Here is a 27770-nt window from a genome sequence, read left to right as displayed (position 1 = left end):
CCATCAGGTTCTCCAGACCCATTTGACGTTACCAGGGGCAGGTTCGTTGATGACGCCTCTTTTGATGCAGAGTCAGCATTCGCGCTGCAAGACCAAGCGGACAAGTGGAGTGACCATTCAGAACCAGAGCCAGAAACCTCCTATCGCCTCTTCGACTCTTCAGATTACCAGCCCCTGGCGCGCAGAGTCTTGAACGCCCTTGGTCTTCAATCCACTCCAACTGCAGCTTCCACTCCCGCTTTAAAAGGGGCCAGGGTCTTGAAATCCCCTACGCCAGCTGAAAACTTCCTCCCTGTCCCAGACCCCATCGCTAAACTGGCCAAGGACGAATGGTCCCACCCCTTACAGGCACGCCGATTTAATAACATTGCGGACAGACTTTATCCTTTGGCCCCGGACTTTTCTACCAGACTGGCTGTCCCTAACATCGACGAGCCTATTTCCAGTTTAGTTTCCAGGTCCCTCTTGCCGAGGGAAGGGGACTCTCATCTAAAGGATGCCACTGAACGGAGACTGGACTTTGCTTTACGCAAGACCCATGAGGCCATCGCCTTTTCCATGCGTGCATCCACATCTGCCTCTATTTTCACCAGGGCAGCGATGATGTGGTTAGACGACCTCATCGAGGACCACAATCCAGATCCTGCCTCCCTGCACAGATCACTACTAAAACTGCGTAAAACAGCTGCTTTCATGGCCGACGCCACCTTGGACGCGAATCAACTAGCAGCACGCGCCCTGGCGGCTCAGATCATTGCCAGACGGACCCTCTGGCTTCGTCACTGGCAGGCTGACTCTACTGCCAGAGTTAATCTTTCACGAGCACCTTATGCAGGCTCATTACTTTTCGGGGAAGAGGCATTAAGGGCAGTGCTTGTCGACCCTAAGGACACTCGAAAGCCTGTCTTGGCCACCGTCAAAAACGTCGAGCGCAGACCCTTTAGGCGTTTCGCTTCATATCGCACGTCTCAGCCCTTTCGGGGAACCCAGCCTGGGGGACGAGGCCGTGACTTCCCAGCATTTGACTTCCACTCCACCAGAGGAGGCTGGAATAGACGTTTCCCCAGTAGAGGTCAGTACCGGGGCCGCAGAGGCTACTCAATGTCCTCATACAGGGGAGGGTCTCGCCAACGCAGACAATACTAAGGCAATACCAGTTGGGGGCAGATTGATTCTATTTGCCGAACTTTGGCTACCTCTGACTCAGGTCCCATGGATCAGAGACCTCTTTTGTTATGGATATGCAATTGAGTTTTGGGCAATACCTCCAAACAATTCTCATCCTTCCCCTTGTCCCAGGGCACTAGACAGGCGCTGCATCATGCAGACTGCGATACAGCACCTTTTGGACATAGAGGCGATAGAGCCAGTCCCCAATGCAGAGAGGTCAGAAGGGGTGTACTCCCTCCTATTTGCTGTGCCCAAACGTGATCTCTCATGGAGGGCGGTTTTGAACCTCAAGTTCATTAACCGTTTCGTAAAGTATCGCAGGTTCAAAATGGAATCCCTCCACTCCATTACAGACAGCCTGCAAGAAGGTGACTTCCTTGTCTCTATCGACCTAAAGGAAGCGTATCTCCATGTCCCTATTTGCACAGCCCACAGGAAATTCCTTCGTTTTGCCTTTGGCTCCCAGCACTTCCAATATTGAGCAATGCCGTTCGGACTCTCGTCTGCCCCGAGAGTATTTACCAAGGTGCTACTTACCCTAGTGGCTTACCTCAGGCTTCAAGGGGTCCATATCTACCCCTATCTGGACGATCTCCTAATACGCGCAAGGTCTAGGGAGCTTACTCATCGTCATCTAACACTCACGCTCCATATCTTACAGGCCCACGGCTGGCTAGTCAACTTCGACAAAAGCCATCTACAACCAACCCAACGCCTGCAGCATCTAGGGGCAATGTTAGACACACTGCAAGCGACTGTATTCCTGTCCCCAGATCGCATCACCGCTATCACAGACATCGCAAGGTCTCTGATGCACAAATCTTCTGCAGATGTCATGCTTCTAGCCAGGGCTCTCGGAATGTTGGTATCCACCATCCATATTGTGCCATGGGCTCGGGCACATACGCGCCAGCTACAGTGGGCCCTGTTGCCATTCCAACACGACATTGCCAACTCAAACCATCGAGCAATCCCCCTGAGTCCCACACTGCGCTTGTCTTTCCGCTGGTGGACAAGGGTACAACATCTCACCCAAGGCACTCTGTTCAGAGAACCCCACCGGACTGTCATTACCACCGATGCCAGTCTCCTGGGTTGGGGAGCCCACTGCAACTCCCAGTTCGTTCAGGGAGTTTGGAACACAGCAGAACAAACTCAAAACATCAACTGGCTGGAACTAAAGGCTGTCCACTTAGCTCTGCTTCATTTTCAGTCTCTCTTCCACTTGGACCATGTCCTCATTCGAACAGACAACACGTGTGCCAAATCTCATTTAAACAGACAGGGAGGCACCAGGTCCAGACCTCTACAGAGCCTAGCTTCCATCATATTCGACTGGGCAGAACAACATCTGCAATCCCTCAAAGCAGAACATCTCAGAGGAATTTGGAATTTCACAGCAGACTGGCTCAGCAGACAACAAGTCTTTCCGGGAGAATGGAAACTTCATCCGACTGTGTTCCATCTTCTCCAGCGTCGATTCGGCCCCTTCTCAGTCGACCTCTTTGCTTCCAGTCGCAGTTGCCAGCTACCCAGGTACTTCGCTCGATACCTGGACATGACAGCGGAAGCGGTGGATGCTCTGTCATTGCCGTGGCTGGAGGGACTATTATACGCCTTCCCTCCAATACCACTATTAGCCAAAACCTTGCGGAAGGTACGTCGCGAGAGGGCACAGCTGGTTCTGATAGCACCATATTGGCCCCGTCGACCGTGGTTCTCGGATCTCCTGGCACTGTCGGTGATGGATCCCTGGCCACTCCCAGTCAGGCCAGATCTCTTATCACAAGGCCCAGTATGGCATCAGGACCCCAAGTGGCTCAACCTAACAGTGTGGCATTTGAACGGGGACATTTGAGATCGGCCGGCCTGTCAGACGCTGTTATTGACATTACTTTGGCCTCGAGAAGACCATCCGCCACTCGTATATATCAGCATACTTGGGTAGCGTTCTCCAGGTGGTGTCAGTCTCAACACATCGATCCTTCCAAGGCTACAGTACAACAAGTGCTGCAATATCTTCATAGGGGCCTCATGTTGGGACTTAGACCCAACACATTACGTCGACATGCGTCCACCCTGTCGTCCATTCTTTCAGTATCTTCCACTGACGCCCCTATTGCCTCACATCCGTTTATCAAACGCTTCCTTAGAGGCACTGCTCTACGCTCGCCGGCTGTAGCTCACCGTTTTCCATCATGGAGTTTGTCAAAGGTTCTACAGGCCTTACAACGTCCTCCGTTTGAGCCACTCAGGACTGTGCCTTTACGTCTGTTGTCTTTCAAGGTCCTGTTCCTGATTGCGATTACATCGGCGAGAAGAGTCTCGGAACTGGGCGCATTGTCTTCTGCTCGCCACCTCTGTGTCTTTCACAAGGATTCTGTTGTGCTGAAAACTGATCCTTCATTCCGTCCCAAGGTCAATTCAGTTTTCCATTGCAACCAGGACATTGTTCTACCTTCATTTTGTCCGAATCCTACTCATCCGCTCGAGAAGGCTTGGCATTCGTTGGATGTTCGGAGGGCTCTCAAGACCTACCTGTCCAGGACCCAGGATATACGACAGACTGAGTCTTTGTTTGTATCCTTTCATCCAAGGTCTATGGGGCATAAAGTAACTAATTCCACCTTATCCCGCTGGTTGCGTGCATGTATTACCTTAGCCTATGAGTCCCTTAAGATTCCAGTTCCGCCTAGTATAACAGCTCATTCCACTAGATCAGGAGCCACTTCGGCTGCTTTTGCTACTAACGCTCCTGTTGCCGATATTTGTAGAGCTGCTGTTTGGTCTACTCCACACTCATTCATAAGGCATTATAAAATAGATCGTTATGCCTCTGCTGATGCCTCATTTGGCAGACGAGTTTTGCAACAGGTTCTTAATGACGACTAGTATGTGGGTGGTCCCTCCCGGTTATGGGCTGCTTTGGTACATCCAGCATGATGGCATTCCTCCTATGGAAAATGGACCATTGGTCTCACCTGAAGGGTGATTTTCATAGGAGAATGCCATCATGACCCTCCCAGTTGGAGGATAACTACATAATTTTTGGGATGGTTTATATATTACAGTTCGTCATTATATTATATTATATTACATTAAATTTTAATTCTCTAGTGAAGTCAAGACTTCTATTACTGTTTTCGCTAGGTTAGAGTCAGATATTATTAATGTTACTATTATTATGTTATGTTCTTGCTGCTAGGCCCGTTGGCCTTTTTTCCTGCATGTTTAGATATATCTCTTTGGACTCGCTGCGAATGAACTGGAGAGTGGGAGGGGCCTGACGCCCTAGTCTTGACTTTAGAAACATTCTTGCCTTTGGACGATAGGACGAGCTATAATCCAGCATGATGGCATTCTCCTATGAAAATCACCCTTCAGGTGAGACCAATGGTCCATTTCCTCTCAACATTCAGTAGAAAGCTCTGCTGCACTGGTCCCAAAGGCATGTGACAGGAAGGTAGTGCTCCTGTGCTTCCTAAGAGGCTCTGGATGTTTGACCTTTTGGCTCGATTGAGAAGAATGGATTGTATTCAACCAAGTCCTACTCAGAGTAGACCTGTTGGAATTAATAAACCTAAGTGAATCATGTCTGTTAACTTCAGTGTGTCTGTGCTGAGTAGGACTATCACTGAATTCATCAGTGTTTCACATTGTGAAGCAGACAATGAACAGGAGCTCTGTCAGTAACTGTTTCAAGTTACTTTTGCCAACGTGGAGTCATTATCTGAGAGACAAACCAAGGCTTACTTGGGAGTAGGTCCCATGGAGATCAATGGGCTGGATGCAGATTAAGTTAGTTCCTTGTAGCTCCCATTGAAATTAGTGGGACTAGTTAATAAACTGATTAGCTTATGTCCTGTTGATTTAAATGGGAACTAAGTGCAACTAATTTAGGATATAACTCTAACCCCAATTCAATCCTAAATCCAATTCAATAGGAGTAGACATGGTTAGTATTGCGCTGTTATCCAACCCAATGCAACTTCTGATGAGTAAGCATGTTTTGGATAATGCTATAAATCAACCTTTTGAATAAGTGCACCACAGTTACAAGCCTGGAAAAAAATTTCTGCCTGCTTTGGGCTGGTCCAGGAGAATCAGAGATATCTGTTCCTCCTGCAGTAGCCCACTGAATATCCATAAAGGACACAGAGGAAGGAGCTTTCCGTCTCTTACAGCCATCTTGCTGGGTTTAGAGGAGAGATGACTCCTTGCTTGCATAGAATTCCCTGCACTCACCTGTATGCAATTCCTTGTCACCTATGGTGGCCAATCTATATCACTTATAGCTACATAACAACAAGGCTGCTATCAGTATCAAACTGGAAGCAGTGTGCTGGACAAAGAAGTAGATCTAGAGGGAATAGGGATGCAACAAGCATGATAGAAAAGGCAAGAGAAGAAGCAGAGATCTTTGATCTTTGTAGCAAAGATAATATTACATGTTACTCAGAGACAGACAGACAGACATTGCAGGCTGAAATCATCTGGCTTCCTAGAATAGGGAGTTCAGTTCTCAGCTCCTTGCCTGGACCTGCCAATTGTTGCAGTTCTTTTCTTTGGCCTATATATATGTATATTCTGTGATGGGGCACCACTGCTGTACTGTCCTCCCATCTGTGGCAATGCTGCTGTTCAATGGGGCTAGGATGAGGCAGGAGGATAGGGCAGGACAGTGGCTAGGGCAGGGAAACATCAGCTTGGCAGCAGCAGGTGCAAGTGTACACACACTTGCATACTCCACCACTGCCAATCCGGTGATTTTCTCGCCACCACCTGCCCCATCCCATCCTGGTCCTGGCAACTGGGAGTGCTGCTGCAGCAGACAAAGGTGCCCCACCTCATGTACCACGACTGACATGCATAGTGCCTCAGTCATGCTCTGTAAGGCCCATCCATGTTCCAGGCAACAACATGCAATAAGTTCAAATAGATGGTAAAGTTATATATCTATGGAATATGGAGGACAGAATTCTGTGTGACTCCCACTAACTGAAGATGGGACATTTTACATTCCTACCTATTCCCTTCTTATGCCTTCACCAGGATATGAGGTACTGTTGCTCCTACTCTGGCCTTCAGAACACCATCAAAAGCTTTACTAGATGCTTGGTTGAATATTTTGTCCTCTGCAACATTAGATTGTCTTAAGTTACAATCTCCCATTTGCATCACAAAATTTAGTTACTAACTTGAGGCAGTCACTTCTGAGGTAAAAATCTTGCCAAGAAAAGCTAGCGTAATCACTGAGAGAAATCAAGTTTAACCTAGGTGCTATATTTGGAAGCAAGTTCTTATTTCAATACAGTGACTCATCATTTTGTAATAAGCCACAGGATTTGGTGTTTGTAATAGGATTTTAATTTAAGAACTGTTGGTATTATTTTGTGTCAGGCATGCATTAAAGCTTCATGAAGGCTTTGTTCACATGATAGTTGCAAGCAGCCCTCATTTTCTATGGGTTACAACAACCGCAGACAACATTATGTCATTGCTCTTATATAAGTTAGCAAACAGTTAAAGATATTTCATGCTTCATATAAACAACTTTTAAGAATTACTCAATATCTAGAAAATGGGTGGGATGTGCACTGTAACTAGGAGCCAAGTTCTGCCCTCTGATGTCAGCAGCACTGCCTGAGGGCAAAATCTTGCCCTATATATTTAGCCCAGAGGGATTACACTGTTGCCTAATCCCATTCACTGTGCTTGATGAAGTGGAGTTAGGGTTTGTTATCTAACATCTTTTAGAAACATTGTAAAACTCTTTAATTTGGATTAAGAATAAAACACTTAAAGATCAAAGTTTTACCTTAGTTTTTCTCCTGCTGCCTATTGATGCTGTTCTTCTAAGAATATAAAAGGAGTCCTGCTCCATCAGACTCAAAAGGTTCATCTAGTTCAGCGTCCTGTTTCCCACAGTGGCAAATCACTTGCAGGTTTTGAAGGCAATAGTCCTCTGGTGTTCTTGCACTCCAGTAACCGGTATCCACTGATTGACTGCCTCTGATTCTGGAGGTAGAATATGTATGTGTTATGTGCCTTCAAATCGATTACGACTTATGGCAACCCTATGAATCAGCGACCTCCAATAGCATTCGTTATAAACCACCCTATTCAGATCTTGTAAGTTCAGGTCTGTGGCTTCCTTTATGGAATTAATCCATCTCTTGGTGGGCCTTCCTCTTTTTCTACTCCCTTCTGGTTTTCCCAGCATTGTTGTCTTGTCTAGTGAATCATGTCTTCTCATTATGTGTCCAAAGTATGATAACCTCAGTTTCATCATTTTAGCTTCTAGTGACAGTTCTGGTTTAATTTGTTCTAACACCCCAATTATTTGTCTTTTTCGCAGTCCATGATATCCGCAAAGCTCTCCTGCAACACCACATTTCAAATGAGTTGATTTTTCTGGTGCTCAGTGATACATCTTTGCATTTGAGGACCTCTTCTAGTTCTCTCATAGCTGCCCTCCCCAGTCCTAACCTTCTTCTGATTTCTTGACTATTGTCTCCATTTTGGTTAATGACTGTGCCGAAGTATTGATAATCCTCGACAAGTTCAATGTCCTCATTATCAGCTTTGAAATTGCATACATTTTCTGTTGTCATTACTTTAGTCTTCTTGACTAGATCTATCCTTCAAGAACTTGCCTAATCCTTTTTTAAAGTTTTCCAAGATAGTGCCCACATACTTGAGTTGTCATTCCTGCTGTTTCCAACTCTTAGGTTTGTAATCCATCCCCACACACAAAGGCCACATCTGCCCTATACATTTAAATATTATACCACTTTAACAGTCATGGCTTTCCCCAAAGTATCCTGGAAACTATAGTCTGTTGAGGGTGCTGAGAATTGTTAGCAAACCCCCATTCCTCTCACAGAGCCAAAGTGGTTCCTCTCTCAAAGTGATTTAACAATTCCTCTTTTCAGCGAATTTCAGCTCTGTGAGGAGTGTAGTGGCTTCCTAACAACTGTCACTACCCTTAACTACACTTAAATTACAGAAGCCAGGATTCTTTGGGGGAAGCAATGATGGTTAAAGCGGTATCATGGTGCTTTAAATGTGCGAATGCAGCAAAAGAAAAAGAGAATGTACCTCACAGATATTTTAATACCATAATGCTAAACCTGAAGTAGAAGAACAGGTACATGTGCAAGAGAAGTGCAGTGTGTTCACATGCCCTGCAGTCCTTACTTTGGACTGTGCCACCTGCACTGATTTGGCAGGTTTGTGTGGGTCTTGAGTCATGGCATTAATATTTATCCTGATCAGTGGTTTCGTAACTGTATACACATGGTGGAGGAGCCCTTGATGGGGGAGTACCATTTGCCGGGGGGGGGGATGGTGCTGTGGAGGGCTATTCCTTTTCAGAGCAAAACAAAACAGAGGAAATTATGTGCTGTAGGGCTAAGAGGAAGACCTCACCTTTGTCAAAGAAAATAGATTTTAAAAATAAGAAACGATTGTGGAATTCTTTGCCATGAAGAAACAGAGTACCTTGCACAATGTTTTTTTAAGGGATAAATGAGCATTCATGTGACATACAGTGCCTTGCAAAAGTAAGCAGACCCGTGAGCAATTCTCTCATTTTACTGAATTACAAATGGTGCACTGTAATTTCGCTCTGTATGATATTTTATTTTGAAATGACACTCAAAATCAATTATTGTAAGGTGACATTGGTTTTATGTTGTGAAATGTGTGTAAGAAACATAAAAAACTGAAACATGTTGCTTGAATAAGTATTCAACCCCTGCTGCTGTGCTGTGGAAGCTCCTAGTTTACACAGGTGAAGGAAATTGCCCTATCGAGGGCACAATTCCTTTACCATTCAAAATTGTTGCGACTCCTCCATGACTACATGATGGCAACAATTTTGGATAACAATGGCTCGCAAAGTGATCCGTTCAAAGTGGGATCAGGCGTCAAACAGGGATGTGTCATTGCTCTGACCTTATTTGCTACTTTCATCGCCATGATTCTACACCTTGTTGAGGGGAAACTTCCCACTGGCATGGAAATCACATATCGAACAGATGGAAAGCTTTTTAATTTCAGTAGGCTGAAAGCAAAAAGTAAGGTAATTACAACCTCTGCCATAGAACTTCAATATGCCGATGATAATGTAGTCTCCGCACATTCTGAGGAAGATCTTCAAACTATCCTAAATGTCTTTGCAGAAGCATATGAAAAGCTTGGCCTCTCACTTAACATCAAAAAAACTAAAGTGCTTTATCAGCAAGTGCGAACCAATCCCTCTGTAGCACCATCAATCCAGCTTAATGGTGCGACGCTGGAGAATGTCGATCACTTTTCCTATCTTGGCAGCCATCTTTCTGTAAAAGCTGACATCGACACTGAAATTCAGCATTGTCTGAGCTCTGCGAGTGCCGCATTCTCCCGAATGAAGCATAGAGTGTTCGAGGATCAGGATATTTGCAGGGAGACTAAAATGCTTATTTACAAAGCCATCGTACTACTGACCTTACTGTACGCCTCTGAAACATGGACCATCTATAAACGCCACTCCCAACTTCCTGAAAGATTCCACCAACTCTGCCTCCGGAAAATTCTGCAAATTACTTGGGACGATAGGCGGACTAATGTTAGCATATTGGAAGAAGCAAAGACCACCAGTGTTGAAACAATGATCCTCCAACATCAACTTCGCTGGACCGGCCATGTTGTTCAAATGCCTGGTCACCGTCTTCCAAAGCAGCTACTTTACTCCCAACTTAAGAATGGAAAACGGAATATCGGTGGACAGCAAAAGAGGTTTAAAGATGTTCTCAAAGCTAATCTAAAAAAATGTAACATAAGCATCGAGAACTGGGAAGCCTTGGCCCATGAGTGTCCCAATTGGAGGTCGGCCATTATCAAAGGTGCTATGGACTTTGAAGAAGTACAAGTACAGCGCGAAAGGGACAAACAAGCTAAGCGGAAGGCACGTCAAGCAAATCCTCATCATGACCATCTTCCATCTGGAAACCTATGTCCCCACTGTGGGTGGCTGTGTGGATCCAGAATTGGCCTCCACAGTCACTTACGGACCCACTGGTAGACCTTATCTTGGAAGACAATCTTACTCGGCCACGAGTGATCGCCAGTGAATGAATGAATACTTTACCATTGGCCTCCACCTTTGAACCATTAAAGTTGCTGTCACATTGTTAGGATAAAAACCCAACTGTTGAAGGATCATTGGTCAGGCTGTGGATCTGAAGGAAAATGAAGACCAAAAAGCATTCTGCAGAAGTGAGAGTTAATGTAATATAAATGCATAGATTAGGGAAAGGGTACAAAATAATATCCAAGTGTTTGGATATCCCAGTGAGCCCAGTTGGATCAATAATCAGGAAGTGAAAGCTGAATCACACCACCCAGGCACTGCCAGGAAAACGCTGTCCTTCAAAACTCAGCACTCAGACAAGAAGGAGACTTGTGAGAGAAGCCACAGAGAGGCCAATAATCACTTTGAAGGAGCTACAGAGTTCAGTGGCTGGGAGCGGAGTAATGGTGCATCAGATAATCATATCCTCTGTACAACACTGGCCTGTATGGGAGGGTGGCAAGAAAGAAGTTGTTACTCAAAAAGTACCATCTGAAAGCACATCTGGAGTTTGCCAGAAAGCATGAGAGTGCCCCAGCTGCAATGTGGGGAAAGGTTTTGTGGTCAGATGAGACCAAGATAGAGTTTTTTGGCCCAAACTCAAAGAGCTATGTGTGGTGCAAACCTGCCTATGCCTCAAGACACATCATCCCTACAGTGAAGTATGGTGGTGGCAGAATCATGCTGTGGGGATGCTTCTCATCAGCAGGGCCTGGGCATATTTTAAAATAGAAGGAAGAATGGGTGGAGCAAAATGCAGGAAAATACTGCAAGAGAACCTGCTTCAGTCCACTAAAAAACTGAGGCTTGGGAAGAAATTCACTTTTCAGCAGAACAGTGATCCCAAGCAGAAGGCTAAAGCAACATTAGAGTAGCTCAAGAACAAAAAGGTGAATGTCCTACAGTGGTGCAATCAAAGTCCTGTTCTCAATCCCATGGAGAATCTGTGGCGCTCTTTGAAAATTGCAGTCCACAAGCGATGTCCAACAAACCTGAACGACCTGGAGTGAATCTGCCAAGAAGAATGGGCCAAAATCCCTCTGACACTGTGCAAAGCTGGTACATACCTACCCCAAAAGACTTGAAGCTCTTATTGCAGCGAAAGGTGGCTCTACCAAATATTAATGTGTGTGGATTGAATAAAACAATATGTTTCAGTTTTTTATGTTTCTTACAAACATTTCCCAACATAAAACCAATGCCACCTTTCAGTAATTGATCTTGAGTTTCAGTGTTTCAAAACAGAATATCATACAGAATGAACTTACAATGTACCATTTGTAATTCAGTAATACGAGAACATTGTTCAGGGGTCTGATTACTTTTGCAAGGAACTGTATTACATATTTACATGTCCTTTTATCATATTTATTTAGAAAAAACAAAACAAAAAAATGGTACCTGTTCAGATGAGGAAGATGGCAGGGGGAGTGAGTTATTTGTCACCAATTATGTAACAACTGTATGCCAATTACACAGCAGATTATACACATCTTCAACCGTGCTGGGATGCTTACAACTATAAACTTACTAGTAGTTCCTGGCAGATAACTACATTCATTCATCATTGTGAAATGCTGATAATGTTGACAAATTTCACACATTTCAAGTTATAGCAGAAGCTTTATTTTACAACTAAATAAAAAAGAGAATATTTCCATTGACTGTAATGTGTATATATTCACTTATGTTGTGGAATTGCTACTGCAGCATTCCCTTAACAACTGTGATATTTTGTCATTTATATAGGGGCGTAACACGGTGTGCTCCATATCCAGTGGAACAACTCACTCTTTACAGTGGAGTCTGGAATAGGGCCTAAAAGCCAGTAAAGTGAGCATACCTAGCTTCTACCATTTTTCTATTAGGTACTAGGAGAGATGTTTCTCTCTAGACTTCAAATTCTGACACTAACATTGCAATTCTGACATGCATCCATGTATGCTGTGAACAATGGCCACCAACTTCTCATTTCTTTACACAGCAACTTATCAAAATCTAGTTTTAATTTTTTTAACTCCCTGTAGATGGAGATAACTATTGTAAATAGTTTAAGTAACCTACCATTTCTGGAAATACACAAAGGTGAAATTCAAAAGGAGTCAAAGTATGTGCTTGGCTTATAGCCGAACTATGGGTGGAGGCAACATACACAGCCAGAGGTTACTTGAATTTTCCATTGGAGCTATTTTTGAAGAGGCAAGTCACCTTTGTATTGAAAGATGTGTTATTTCTTCAGCAGCAGGAATAGTTTCCTGTGTCATGTGCACACCTGTTCCACATGTGCATATAGCTTTGTAGCAGGATTTGTTCTCTGTACAGTTGAACAGTTCTGTAAGCAATGCAAATAACTCAACATTACCACAATACTCTGATAATATTCAAGGTAGAACTACATATTACCATGATAAGCTCATGTTTGCTAATGTTAGTGCAGGGGCGTTTATAGGGAAGAATCAGTGGAAGGCCCACTGAGTCTCACCTGCAGATGTCCTCACACTATTTTTTTTTCTTCCCTGGTCTTACTTATGGTTTCAGAGCCTCATGAGGTAGAAACTTTAAAAATGGTTAGAAGTGGGTGTTGGATACCCATTACTTCACCACCAAAGGACAAGTCTCTGCATCTACTCTGGTCTCTCTGGCCAGCCCCCCCCCAACATGCCTGTCTTTGAGCCTGGGTATCCCAACTCCATCATTTTATTCCATTGAACACTCTGACTCTTAAATCTTTGCTTTTATGGTATCTCTGCTACATACTCTTCTATCTATATGTTGTCCTTCCAAAGCAAGCAAATGGTCTGAGAGAATGGTGTAAGTGGTAGGTGACAAAATGTTAATTACATTTGTATATAGCTTTCATGTATTCAAAGCATTTTGCATGCATTTTCTAGTTGTAATCCTTACAACAGCCCTGTACATTAAGTCAATATTACAGTTAGTCCTCCTATATTGCAGATAGGAGATTGAGGCCTAAAGCCATCTAGTAAGTTCATTGGTAGAGGCAAGGTTTGAATGGGGGATTTCCTGATCCACAGTTGACTTTCTCAGCCTCTGCACTACACTGGCTCTCTCAATACAAGTCTGAATAAGCATAGTTGGGACCAGGTTTTCAGGGAGATCTGTTGCTAACAGAAAGTTCTAATCTGAGAAAGGGATTGCTTGTTTGGAATAAAAGTCCACATAGAGTAAACTTTTACCATCTGATATAAAATATACATGATAAAACCTTCCTTAACACATTTGCATATATTAAATTTCCTATTTCTGCCAGCATTTAAATAATTATAATAAATATAAATTCATGGTGGTAGAAGTGAATCATGTAACCGTTTTATTTGCATGTCCTTTCTTGGCTGATAGGTAATAAAAGAAAGTGGGCCACCACATATGAAAAGTTTTGTTACACAAGTGTCAGTAGGAGAGTTCTCTGCGGAAGGTGAAGGAAACAGCAAGAAATTGTCAAAGAAGCGTGCTGCAATAGCTGTCCTGCAAGAACTACAAAAACTTCCCCCTCTTCCTGTGATTGAAAAGCCAAAGCTTCATTTTAAAAAACGTCCCAGAACAATATTAAAGGTAAGAGTCTTGACATGCATGAGAGAGAACATGGTGCATTCTAATAATAGAAATTGTCAAGCTTATTAATACTTTCATTTGCCTTTTATAGTTTGCAACATGTTTACTTGACTGCTAGCAGTTACTTTTAAAGTAGCCTAATTTGAGTTTTTTTAAGATCTCAAGCCATGATTATTGCAACTGTACTTTTTTATTTGAGGATGATCATTCGTTCTAGAAATGAAGTGTCTTTATGGTTCAAATTTTCAAGAACTTTTTGACCCTTGTTCAGTTACTATACTATAGTGAGCATGGATTTTTTGCATTCTCTAATGTTAAATCGGAAATACCCCCATGCCATTCTGATGCTTCCCATAAGCTCATTTCAAAACAAAACCTTATCAAACTTACAGTCCTGAACTCAGAAACACTTGCTTAACAACCCTCTAAATTCTCATGGCGATACACGAAACGGTCAGAATGAATCGAGAGTTCAAAGTGTAAAAAGAGAGAGAAACAAACCAGACCCCTTTTGGATTTTTTCTGTCAGAGTTCTCATAATCTGTTGAAATTAATTAAAGATCAGCCATGTTCACAGAGTACCTGTAGTCCTATAACTGACCTTGTCCCATACTCTGACCTTCATCTTCTGCAGTTTAAAACTTCAAAGAGTGCCTGGCTGATTTTTAACTAATTTAATAATTTTTGAATTGAACTCAATAATATAACGTCAGGCATGCTCAGTAAGAACCAAATGTCAGTGTTCTAAAAGCCAGACTCACAGCTGCTTGGCTTGCCTAGAAGGCCACACCCACACCAGACTTTGATTTCATGTGAGACAGTCATGATTTCCTCCAAAGAATCGTGGAAAGTGTAGTTTGTGAAGGGTGCTGAAAGAAGACTCCTATTCCACTGACAGAGCTCCAGTAGCCAGAGTGGTTTAACAGTCAGCCACTCAGAATGAAGTTCTGTGAGGAGAACAGGGCATCTCCTAGCAACTATCTGCACCCTTCACTAACTACACTTCCCAGGATTTTTTAGGATACGCCATGACTATCTAAAGTGAAATAAAGGTCTGGTGTGGATGTGGCCAGGGACAGCTTTGGTTTAAAATTGGGTGGGAGGCTACAAGTGTCTGCTGTAGAATAAAAAGGTGGGGGAAACGCTGAAAAAGAATGATAGTGTTCACAGTGTTTTCCTTTTGGAAATGAAAGGGGCTTCCACTCTGCCCAGTTCCCACCCATCCAGTTGTTGACGTGTGAGCGTTGTTGCGTGAAACAGCATACATTACGTTGGAGTTAAGTTGAGCAAGAAACTTCTTCAGAGCATTAGAGCATGTTAAGAGTCTTTATTAAGACATTACGGCCAAAGGCTTAAGAGTAAATACATGTAGAGTTTCTTCAGTCACCCCCCTTCTGGTGCCTCTCTCTTCAAAGGTAAACACAGAAGAGAACCTCTCAGTTCAGAGGCAATACACAGAAGACCAGCCTCACAGTTCAGAGGCAATATTCAGAAGACACAACTTACAGACTCTGTTAGAACTTTCCCAGTTGCTATCTCACATTACCATGACAACCGCTGGCCTTGGGTGTCTGCTCACTCTCAGGCCAGGAGATAACAGTTACTTCTCCAAACTTGCAGGCTTTATGGAAAACAACTAGAGACAGTAATGCCTATGGGTCACAGCCCAACACCAATCTCTTCCCCTTCCTCCCTTCCCCTCCACTTCCTGCATCCTTCTCCCCCACACCCCTCCCCCAGGTCAGTTTCACCTATCCTAGCCATGATTGCACAGCAGTAAATCTCACTGAACTCAAAAAGCATGCAAATGATCAAACCTGCCTTCCGCTCCTCCTCCCTCCTATCCCCTCCCTCTTGCCCCTTCCCTCCCCCTTGCTCCTTCCCTCCCCCTTGCTCCTTCCCTCCCCCTTGCTCCTTCCCTCCCCCTTGCTCCTTCCCTCCTCCTTCCTTCACCCTCCCTTCCCCTTCCCATCCCCTTCCAATCCCCTCCTTCCCGCCTCCTCCTCCCTCCCCTCTGCCCTCTTCCCCCCCTCCTCCTCCCTCCCCTCTGCCCTCCTCCCCCCCTCCTCCTCCCCCCCTCCTCCTCCCCCATGATCAGTTTTACCTATCCTAGGACTACGACCTGGGAGACCAGGGTTCAAATCCCCACATAGCCATGAAGCTCATTGGGTGACTTTGAGCCAGTCACTGTCTCTCAGCTTCAGAAGAAGGCAATGGTAAACCACCTCTGAATACCGCTTACCATGAAAACCCTATTCATACAGTTGCCATAAGTCGGAATCAACTTGAAGGCAGTCCATTTCATTTTCAAGCATGATTGCATGGGAGTAAATCCCATTGAACTCAATAAATATGCAAATGATCAAACCTGCACTCCACCCTGCCATCACCTCCCGTTTGCCCCTTCCCCTCCTTCTGCTCCCCTCTCCCCCTTCTTCCTTCCCTCAACTTTCCCCTCCCCCTCCTCCTCCCCCATGGTCAGTTTTACCTATCCCAGCCATGCTTGTACAGGAGTAAATCCCATTGAACTCAGTAAGCATGAAAATGATCAGACCTGCCTTTCTCCTCTCCCTTCCTCCTTCCTTCTTCTTCTCCAACCCTCTTCTTCCTTCCTCCTTCCCTGCCCACTCCAGCCCACCTCCCATCCTCCATCCTCCTCCCCCACGGCAAATTTCACCTATCCTAAGCATGATTGCACGGGAGTAAATCCAACTGAACTCAATAAGCATGCAAATGATCAAACCTGCCCTCCCCCTCCTGCCTGTTCCCATCCCCCTCCTCCCCTCCCTTCCCAATCCCCCATGGTCAGTTTCACCTATCCTAAGCATGATTGCAAGGAAGTAAATCCCACTGAACTCAATAATCATGCAAATGAGCAATCCATTCTCAGCAAACTTGCACAGGATCCCATTTCTTACCTCCTGGATTAAAAAGCAGAGAAATTCACTAATAGGCAAAAAACCTTGCAATTTAAGAATGTACCTATAGCCAACAGATATTTCTATCAAACTTTAAAAAGCAGGGAAATTGGGAAGCTATAGTGAATGCACCAGGGGAGCAGGAGACCTGACCTCCTCTCTGAGATATTGTACTGCCCTACAAATTTGTCAAAATGCAAACACAATTTGGGTTGGTCTTTCACAGTCCAATCCACTTCCTGTGTTTAGCTTGGAAGAATTTGGTAACATGTGCCTCTGAGTTTGATAGAAATATCTGTTGGCTATCGGTACGTTCTTAAACTGCAAGGTTTTTTGCCTATTAGTGAATTTATTTCTATATTTCAGTATTATAAACTTGAAATCCTCAAGTCATGATTTCCATATTTAGCTCCTAAATTCCTGTATGCTAAGGTGAATTGCTTAATGCAGTCGTCCTCAAACTGTAAGGCAGGCCTCTTGGTGGCGATGCTGGAATATTGTTGGAGAAAACATAAGATTCTCCTTTCAGCTGTTCCACTATGAGGCAGGGGACAAAATGCCATCTTACTTCTATATGGTGCAAAGGAGCTATCATGACCCAGGCCTTTACCTGTGACAGCTGAGGTAGAAAACGGGTATCTACAGATGAGAGTCAGGATGAGGCTGTTTCAGATTTCACAGGGTCTCCCAAGTGGCAGAGTCTAAGGAGAAACAATGCAAAGATCAATACTTGTTATAGTACCTGTTACCAGATCTGCATGTGCATCAGTGCTCACATGCACATGAACCCATATCTTACACATATATTCATGGATGCACTCATTTAGGGGGGATTTGTACTTGAGATAATTGTGCATTGCAGTTGCTATTTTGATGTGACACGATTGCCTAGCTTGCATTGAGGGATTTAGCAATAATCACACCGTTGTTATTAGAATATTTATTCACAAAAGAGGCTTAAGGGACGGGGAAAAACTGCTGTGGCTTGATGTGCTGATACAGAATTATAAAGGTGTAAAATGCTTAACAGTTACACAGGCTAACCACCTCACATTGCCTGGACAATACACTTAGTTACTATTACAGAGGTAGACGGAAGAGCTAGAGGTAAAGTTGGAATCTTGAAAACCTAGCATAGGTATAGAAAGACTGATAAAAACCAGGAAGGAGACAAAGGTCACATACAAAATACTAGACATTACAGTCTCACGACAGCAAGGGATAGGTGAGGTTAGGTAGAAAGAAGTGAGAGAGTTGAAACACAAGAATTATCTGTTCTGCTGTAGGATAAACACAGAAGTGAAAAACCAGATTTTCACTGTAATGTGTTGGGCTAGAGTCTGCTTTCATGAGTCACTCACAATTTTGGGGTTGTTGGGACAACCTCTGGTCAGGGTCCTCTTTCCCAAATGGAGATCACTATCGCTATCAGGTGTCACCCTCCAACCATGAGATTTTAAAACTTTTTTTCCTTTTTTTATTTTGGGTTCTGTTGAATCTTCTCTAGTGAAAGAAGGAAGGAAGAAAACAGTCTTCATTTTGAAAGAAACTGGCAGGCTTGGCTAATCCTGAAAGAAAGAGGAAAAACATGGTGCAGAGGCTAGGGAATAGTGGAAAAGGAGGCAAAGATGAGACTGAGCTAGAGGGTTAAAGAAGAAGCCAGCTCCCACAGCAAATTAACAGGTTGGGGCATATGAAAAAGAGCAGCACAGGGCAGTCTTCTGGAGATGTCCCAAAAAGCTGAACAACTGCAGGATGCTAGGAGTATCCAGGAATAATAACGGGTGGGGAACATCTTTGGCTCCATGGCCCACATCCTTATCAGGTTTGGTCCCATGGGCCAGATTTGACAGGTGGGAAGGGCTGCCCACTTTTCAATCACCTGTTGCCATAGTGACATCAGGTGATGCTGCACTTTGATGCCCTGGTCATCGGGTCTTCAAAGCACAGTGTGGGGCTGTTGAAAGCCCTTTGCAAGCAGCTTTGCACTGCTCCTTAAATTCTGAAAATTGGAGGTTTAAAGAGCAGTGCAGTGCTGTTTACAAAGGGCTTTCAGACAGCCCCGCACTACTCTTTGAGCTTTTAGTTTTTGAAGGTTTAAGGAGCAGTGTGGGACTGTTCACAAGAGCTGTTTGAAATGAGTTTTCCCCCTCAATTTTAGCAAGGGATTCCATGTAAATCCTGCCAAACTGAGCAGGATTTAACCCCTGCTCATCAGCTGCTGAGTGGGGGTTAAATCCTGCTCAATTTGGCTACTCACCCGTTTCCTATGGGGAACAGATGAGCACAGTCAACACTGAATTTAACCTTGCCTTCCTCCTGCCCATCAAATGATGCCACAAGTGATGTCAGATGATGGGTGGGGAGGCGTGGTTTGGGGTCTTGCAGCCCAAGATTGGCCTTCAAGACGGAGGTTTCCCACCCCTGAGCTATAGGAAAGGACATAACAGTACATAGTGGCCTGAATTTGAAAAGGGGCTTTCATTGAGTACTGAGATGGGACCATGAGTCATTACATAACAAAAGGGTACAGTGAGTGAATTATCAGGGGTTATCATAAGTCATCTCAATTAAGTCTTGCCACATTGGTAAGGCAAAGTCACACAGGTGTCTTAGCAAATCAGATCTTGTTTTAATATGACAACCCTGTCCTTGCTGAGACATAGATTTTTCAAGAAATGCAAAGCAGGGTATTTGCGTTAATCAAGGTGGGATATGCTCATTGGAAATAATCCATTTATTCACAAGAAATGATTAATGGCCAAACTATAGGCCTTGTCTACATTAGATATAGTACTGGGTTCTGAGGATTTAATTAGCCATATGCATCTGATTCCTGTTTGCAGCTGGTGCTGTAGCAGTATCACTGCTGGCTCCAATCTAGGGGCTTTCTCTCTGTTTACAACAACAGCATTTGTACTCACTGCTCAGATCAGAGCCAAATTACATCCATAGTTTTGGGGCATGTAAAGAGTCCTAGCTAAACTGAGTTCTTGGTAACGTACCCAAAACAAGGAGATCAGACATCAGACACTACATTTTTGAAGCCTCATCCTCTTCTTGGGAAAATACCCATTAAATGAATGTTCCTCACTCTCCAGTAAGTGCTACATGGCTGTCAGGTCCCAGCTGTGGGAATCCTCAATGGGGGAATCTTCATCAGAGGAAGACCAGGAGGCTCCGGTCTTGGACCCAGCCCTAGGTCAGACTCTATCTGAGGGTGAGGAGCCAGGGTCCTGTGATGAGGCCGAGGAAGGGCAAGTTTGGCCTCTGACATCAAGGCTCCCAAGCTAGCTGAAGACCATGCCCATCTGGAGGAGTGCCCGATTGCAGGCCTGAACTCCTCATGAGTAAAGAATTCCTCTGAAGCAACCAACTTCAAAGGCAGCCCTGCATAGAGGGCATTACAGTAATCCAGCCTGGCGGTTAACAGTGCATGGATAACTGGTCAGGCTATCCTGGTCCAGAAATGTCCACAACTGACTTACCAGATAAAAGGCACTCCTAGCCACTATGGTCACCTGAGCCTCTAGCGACAAAGATGGATCCAGAAGTACCCCCAGACTATGAACCTGCTCTTGCAGAGGGAGTATGACCCCATCCAAAGCAGGCAATTGACCAATTATCCGGACTTAGGAACCACCTACCCATAACATCTCTGTCTTGCTAGGATTCAGAGTCAGTTTATTGGCCTTCATCTAGCCCACCACTGAGTCCAGGCACTAGTCTTGTACGGTCTCTCCTGATTCAGATGTTACCAAGAAATAGAGCTGGGTATCATCAGTGCATTGCTGACAGTTCGCCCCAGAACTCCTAATGACTGTTCCCAATGGCTTCTGTGATGCGTCCTTCCCTGGCTCTCCCTGTCAGGTTCCTACCTGCGCGTGGTTACTGCCTGTCTCTAGGCACCACCAGTGACTCCACCAGTCCGGACCGCACTCTCTTCTGGTTTACCTATCCGCTCTAGCACAGATCTCAACAGATCCCCCTGCTAGGCAACCACCAGTAACGTCCCAATACTAGTATTCCCAGAGACTCTGAATACTGGTATTGTTATTCTCTTCACCGCTGCCACCATTTGTTACAGTTCCCCTTCAGCCTTGGTCATTACCTTACCCTCCCTTCTGGTCTGTGAAACCCCAGCCAAGGATCAGGCCTTTGGTAAACCAAATTAAGTATTTATTACAGATAACAAAGCTAACAAGATTAACAAGATTTCTTCTTAAGGCACATAAGCATATGGTTTTACTCAATACTAATCCGAACTCCACCTCCCTCCTCCTCCACTCTCTCCTGGCAAACAACTCTCTCAAACCCCACCAAGCAATCCACTCTTTCTCTTCTCCCCCCCAGATTCCACAATTCACCACCTCACATTCACCCAGATTTACCTGTCATCCTTTCATTTATACTGTCAGCCATTTTAAACATTCAGCCAATCATCAAGCATTCTATTGCCCATTCACTCCCCCTCCTCTTTCACTACTTACCATGTATACTCTAAACAACCAGCACTTACCATATATACACTAATATATAGGAACATCACAGCTTCATATATATGTTAAACAGCATTGCAGACAATATGGTACATTGAGGCACCCCACAGCACAACTGTCGGGATGAAAGACAATCACCCACTGCTATTCTCTGAAACTAATCCTGGAGATAGGATCAAAATCACTGTAAAACAGTGCCTCCAATACCCATCTCACCAAGTCAGCTCAGAAGGATGCCACGGTCAACAGCATCAAAAGCTGCTAAGAGATCAAGTAAGAGTAACAGGGTTACACTTCCCTGTCCTTCTCCCAATAAAGGTAATCCATCAGTACGACCAAGGCTGATTCAGTTTCATAACCAAGCCTGAACCCAGACTGGAATGGGTCAAGATAATTTGTTTCATCCAGGTGTACTTGCACTGGCTGTACAACAACCCTCTCAATCACCTTCCCTAAAAAGGGGGTATTTGCAACCAGGTGGTAGTTGTCATAAACGAATGGGTCCAGAATGAGCTTTTTCGGGAGCAGTTGGGTCATTGCCTTTTTCAGGGCGGCTAGGACCACTCCGTCCCACAATGACGCATTGACCACACCTGGACCCACTCGGTCATACCCCCTCGGCAAGCTTTAATAAGCCAAGGAGGGCAAGGGTTGAGAAGACACATTGCTGGCTGCATTGTTGTAAGCAGCTTGTCCACGTCATCAGTCCACATCGACTTAAACGGATCCCAAGAATTTACAGCACATGTTGCAGTGGACACCTCACTGAGGACTACAGTAAATATGGATGGAGCATCAAGATTGCTTTGGAAGTGTGCAACTTTACCTTCAAAGTGCCTTGCAAACAATTCACAGTGAGCTTTCCGAAGGGTCTAAAACTCCATTTCCTGGAGCAGATGTTAACAGATCCTGGAGAATATGAAAAAGCTCCACTGGACGCTACTTGGGGATGCAATGGAGACAGAGAACTGGGCCTTCTTTGCCATCCTCACTGCCACACAGGCACAGTTATGTTGTTCCACTCATGCCCAGTCAGCCTCACAGCATGTTTCTTACTACTTGTACTCTAGCTGTCATCTAGCCTGTTTCGTCACCCTTAGTTCACTGGTGTACCAAGATGCAAAACAAACTTTACAGTGCCAGAGAGGGCACTCAGGTGCACTGATACATCTCCTTCCACATTGTGACAAGGGCTTCAACAGGGTCGCCTGCTCTATCTACTGGAACCCCCCCCCCCAGGGCATTCAGGAATCGAATGGAAGTTGGACCATTGGTCTCACCTGAAGGGTGATTTTCCTATGAGTACGGACATCACAGCGGGTCTTAGCTCCACCTATCGTGCGAAGGCAAGAATGTCTTTGAAGTCAAGACTAGGGGCGTCAGGCCCCTCCCACTCTCCAGTTCATTCGCAGCGAGTCTAAGGAGAAATATCTAAAAATACAAGAACAAGGCCAACCGGCCTGGCAGCAGGAAAATAACACAATAGTACCAACATGACTCCAACATAGCGGTATAACAGAACTAGAAGTCTTGACTTCACTCTTAAATTTAAATAATAGCGTAACAGTAACATATAATAAATTAGAAAATATATAGTCATCCTCCAACTGGGAGGGTCGTGATGTCCGTACTCATAGGAGAATCACCCTTCAGGTGAGACCAATGGTCCATTTTCCCTATGAGTCCAGCCATCACAGCGGGATGTACCGCAGCAGCCCATACAGGGAGGGACCACCCACGTGTTAATCCTCATTAAGAACCTGTTGCAACACTCGTCTGCCAAAAGATGCGTCAGCAGAGGCATAACGATCAATTTTATAATGCCTTATAAACGAGTGTGGGGTAGACCAGACTGCAGCCCTACAAATATCGGCAACAGGAGCATTATTGGCAAAAGCAGCCGAAGTGGCAGCTGACCTGGTAGAATGAACCGTTATACTAGCTGGAACTGACAGCTTCAGAGACTCATATGCTAAAGTAATACATGCCCTTAACCAACGGGATAAGGTAGGATTGGATACTTTATGCCCCATAGACCTTGGATGAAAGGATACAAACAGAGACTCCGTTCGTCAAATCTGTTGGGTCCTAGACAGGTAGGTCTTGAGAGCCCTCCGGACATCTAACGAATGCCAAGCCTTTTCTAGAGGATGGGTATGATTCGGGCAAAAGGAAGGCAAAACAATGTCCTGGTTGCAATGAAAAACTGAATCGACCTTGGGACGGAAGGAAGGATCAGTCTTCAGTACAACAGAGTCCTTATGGAAGACGCAGAGGTGTCGAGCAGAAGACAATGCGCCCAACTCTGAAACGCGTCTGGCAGATGTGATTGCGATCAGAAACAAGACCTTGAAGGACAGCATACGTAGGGGCACAGACCTGATGGGTTCAAACGGAGGGCGTTGCAAAGCCTGCAGAACTTTCAGCAAACTCCATGAGGGAAACCGATGGACAACAGCCGGAGAGCGTAGGGCGACTCCCTTCAAAAAACGTTTGATGAACGGATGTGAGGAAATATGATCTCCAGGAGAGGACATTGAGAGGATGGACGACAGAGTGGACGCATGTCGACGTAGAGTGTTGGGTCGAAGTCCCATCATAAAGCCGCTATGGAGATATTGCAGCACCTGATGCACAGTGGCCTGGGATGGATCATGGTGGTGGGACTGACACCACTTGGAGAAAGCCACCCAGGTATGTTGATAAATACGAGTGGTAGATGGTCTTCTCGAGGCCAAAATAATATCAATCACAGCGTCAGACAGTCCAGCTGACCTCAAATGTCCCCGTTCAAACGCCACGCTGTTAGATTGAGCCAAGTAGGGTCCTGGTGCAGAACTGGACCCTGGGATAGGAGGTCTGGCCTGACTGGAAGTGTCCAAGGATCCATCATTGACATTGCCAGAAGATCTGAGAACCACGGTCGGCGTGGCCAAAATGGTGCTATCAGAACCAGCTGTGCCTTCTCGGTTCGTGCCTTCCTCAAGGTTTTGGCTAACAATGGTATGGGAGGAAAGGCGTACAGTAGACCGTCTGGCCACGGTGTTGTCAGAGCATCCACTGCTTCTGCTGTTGAGTCCAGGTATCGGGTAAAGTACCTGGGAAGCTGGCAATTGTGACTGGAAGCAAACAGGTCAACTGAGAGGGCGCCGAACCGACACTGGAGACGATGGAAAATGGCTGGATGAAGTTTCCATTCTCCCGGAAAGACCTGTTGTCTGCTGAGCCAGTCTGCTGTCACATTCCAAATCCCTCTGAGATGTTCTGCTTTCAGGGATTGTAGATGTTGTTCTGCCCAGACAAAGATGAGGGAGGCTAAGTCCTGCAGAGGACGAGACCTGGTGCCCCCCTGTCTGTTCAAATGTGATTTTACACACGTGTTGTCTGTTCGAATGAGCACATGATCCAAAGGGAACAGAGACTGAAAATGAAGTAGAGCTAAGTGGACAGCCTTTAGCTCCAGCCAGTTGATGCTTTGAGTTTGCTCTGCGGTGGACCAAACCCCCTGAACGTACTGGGAGTTGCAGTGGGCTCCCCAACCGATGAGGCTGGCATCCGTGGTTACAATGGTTCTGCGCGGTTCTCTGAACGACGTGCCCTTGGAGAGGTGTTGAACCTTGGTCCACCAGCGGAAGGAGAGGCGCAGTGCGGGGCTCAAACGAACTTTGCGATGGTTGGAGCTGGCAATGTCTTTTTGAAAAGGCAACAGAACCCATTGAAGGGGCCGAGTGTGGGCTCAAGCCCATGGCACAATGTGGATTGTAGAGATGAATATTCCGAGCGCTCTGGCGAGAAGCATGACGTCTGCGGATGTTTGTTGCATCAGGGACCTTGCGATGCTTGTGATGGCAGTGATGCGATCTGGAGCCAAGAAGACCATTGCCTGCAGGGTGTCCAACATTGCCCCTAGATGTAGTAGGCGTTGGGTTGGTTGGAGATGGCTTTTGTCGAAGTTGACAAGCCAGCCGTAGGCCTGCAAAACATTGAGGGTGATCATTAAGTGATGATGAGCCAGCTCCTCAGACTTGGCCCGTATTAGCAGATCATCCAAATATGGGTAGATATGAACCCCTTGGGTCCGGAGATAAGCCACTAGGATGAGTAGCACCTTGGTAAACACTCTTGGAGCAGAGGAGAGGCCGAATGGCATCGCTCTATATTGAAAGTGCTGGTGGCCAAAAGCAAACCGAAGAAACTTCCTGTGGGCTATACAAATGGGCACATGGAGATACGCTTCCTTAAGGTCGATAGAAGCCAGGAAGTCTCCTTCATGCAGACTCTCCGTAATGGAATGGAGTGATTCCATTTTGAACCTGCGATATGTTACTAAACGGTTGACAAACTTGAGGTCCAATACCGCCCTCCATGATAAATCTCGTTTTGGCACAGCAAATAGGAGTGAGTACACCCCTTCCGCCCTCTCAGTTGTGGGAACTGGCTCTATCGCCGCTATGTCCACGAGGTGGTGTATAGCTGTCTGCATGATGTTGTGCCTGGCTGGTGCCCTTGGGCAAGGAGTCGGATGGAATCTGTCTGATGGGGTTGCCCAGAACTCTATGGTATAGCCATAACTGAAAAGGTCCCTGATCCAGGAGACCGTAGTAAGGCGCAGCCATCGATCTCCAAAATTAAGTAATCTGCCACCTATGGGGAGGGCGTTAATACTACTTGCGTGGGCGAGGGCCTCCCTTATATGAGGACGATGAGTTGCCCCTGCGCCCTTGGTACTGACCTCTGCCCTGGAAGCGTCGGTTCCAGGAGCCCCTGAATGCGTTGGGGTCATAGGATCTGAAGTCGCGGCCTCGTCCTCCTGGCCGCGTTCCTCGAAAGGGCTGGTTAGAACGGAAGGAAGGAAATCGCCTGTGGTCGCTGTTCTTGACTGTGGCCAGAACCGGTTTGTGGGCGTCTTTTGGATCAACCAGCACTGCCTTTAGAGCTTCCTCGCCGAAGAGTAGAGATCCGGAGTAAGGAGCCCTGGACAGGTTCAATCTGGCCGCTGAATCAGCTTGCCAGTGGCGAAGCCAGAGGGTGCGTCGAGCGACTATTTGAGCCGTAATGGCTCGTGCCCCTAATTGAGTGGCATCCAGAGTGGCATCGGCCACAAAAGCTGCTGTCTTACGCAATTTCAATAGCGCTCTTCTGAGGGCGACAGGATCAGGGTTAGCGTCCTCTAGAAGGTCATCCAGCCACATCATAGATGCTCTGGAGAAAATGGAGGCTGAAGCGGAGGCACGCATGGCTAGGGCAGTGGCCTCGTGATTCTTGCGGAGGGCACAGTCTAATCGTCTCTCAGTAGTGTCCTTTAGGTGTGATTCCCCTTCCCTGGGCAAAAGTGATCGTGAAACGAGGCGAGCGATTGGTTCATCTATGCCAGGGACATCTAACTTGGTGGCAAAGTCTGGAGCTAGGGCGTAAAGCCTGTCAGCCAGGTTCTTGAAGCGTCGAGCTTGGAGTGGATGAGCCCATTCTTCAGAGGCTAATTTGGCAATTGGGTCCGGCACCAGGATGTAGTGTTCAGTAGGTGCAGGGGATTTGAGGACCTTGGCCCCTTTGATAGCTGGGGCGGACGAAGTTGAAGGCGCAGTCTGGAGACCAAGGGTATTAACTACCCTACGTGCTAGCGGCTGATAGTCTGAGGTATTAAACAAACGATACGATGTATCCTCCTCATGATCTGAATAGTCGCTCCAGTCGTCTCCTTCAACATGGTCAGTGAAAGTTGACTCCTCCGCATACGAGGCTTCGTCCGTACATCTGCCTCTGGCTACGTCAAAGGGATCTGGTGAACAGGAAGAATGAGCTTCATGACACGCACGTTGGTCCATGTTGAGTTGAGGTATGGCAGGAACTTGTGGTAGTGACTGCATTTGGGTGAAAAATGCCAGCATGGCTTGAAGTTGGGAAAGGAAATCAGGAGACAGCTGCAGCCCGGATGTGGCAGATGTATGTGCCTGAGGAGCTATTGGAACAGATGTTTGGGGTGGTAAAACAGAGGGAGGTTCGTTAGGCGAACACTGAGCGGGAAAACCAACAAACTCTTCCTCGTCAGAGGAAGCAGCAGGGGAATGGAGAATATCGCTTATGTGTGCCTGTGTTGTGGTGGTGGTTGGCACAGAAACATAACGTGGGCGCTTTGGTTTGCTATGGCTGGAAAGATGTTTTGTCTTAGCCAGAGCTTTGGCATATCTGGTCTTAGTCGTGTTAGGATGTTGTGGCTTGGCTGTTTGTGGCATGCCTGGCTGATCTGGCCCCATATGGGTTGATTGCGACATGCCTGGCTGTTCTGCCATCTTATATTAACTTGGGTGCAGTACACGGCCACGGAGGGGGCAGGATGTAAAGACCCGAACTGGCACAGCGTACGACCACGGAGGGGGTAGAATACGCTGGCAGATGGCGAAGTGCACTGCCACAGAGGGGGCAGAATGCACTGAGGAGTCAGCGTTAATATATATAGGCTGTTTTTAGAGTTGGCACACTCAGATTAGTGCTGTA

At 45.8% G+C, this 27770-nt stretch overlaps 1 protein-coding gene across 7 annotated transcripts in view; it reads left to right on the top strand.

Moving 5' to 3' along the window:
* STAU2 (staufen double-stranded RNA binding protein 2) overlaps positions 1–27770 on the top strand; it is a 248775-nt gene that overhangs the window by 57641 nt on the left and 163364 nt on the right. For all 7 annotated transcript variants that reach the window (XM_061601438.1, XM_061601391.1, XM_061601410.1 and 4 more), the window contains exon 8: positions 13646–13858. In XM_061601438.1, the coding sequence (XP_061457422.1) occupies positions 13646–13858 (213 nt within the window). The remainder of the gene's footprint in view (positions 1–13645; positions 13859–27770) is intronic.

Source organism: Rhineura floridana, chromosome 1 (assembly GCF_030035675.1).
Source record: "Rhineura floridana isolate rRhiFlo1 chromosome 1, rRhiFlo1.hap2, whole genome shotgun sequence".
NCBI classification, from domain to species: Eukaryota; Metazoa; Chordata; class Lepidosauria; order Squamata; family Rhineuridae; genus Rhineura; species Rhineura floridana.
The sequence above is the reverse complement of the archived record's forward strand: the minus strand, read 5'-3'. Positions and strand labels throughout refer to the sequence as shown.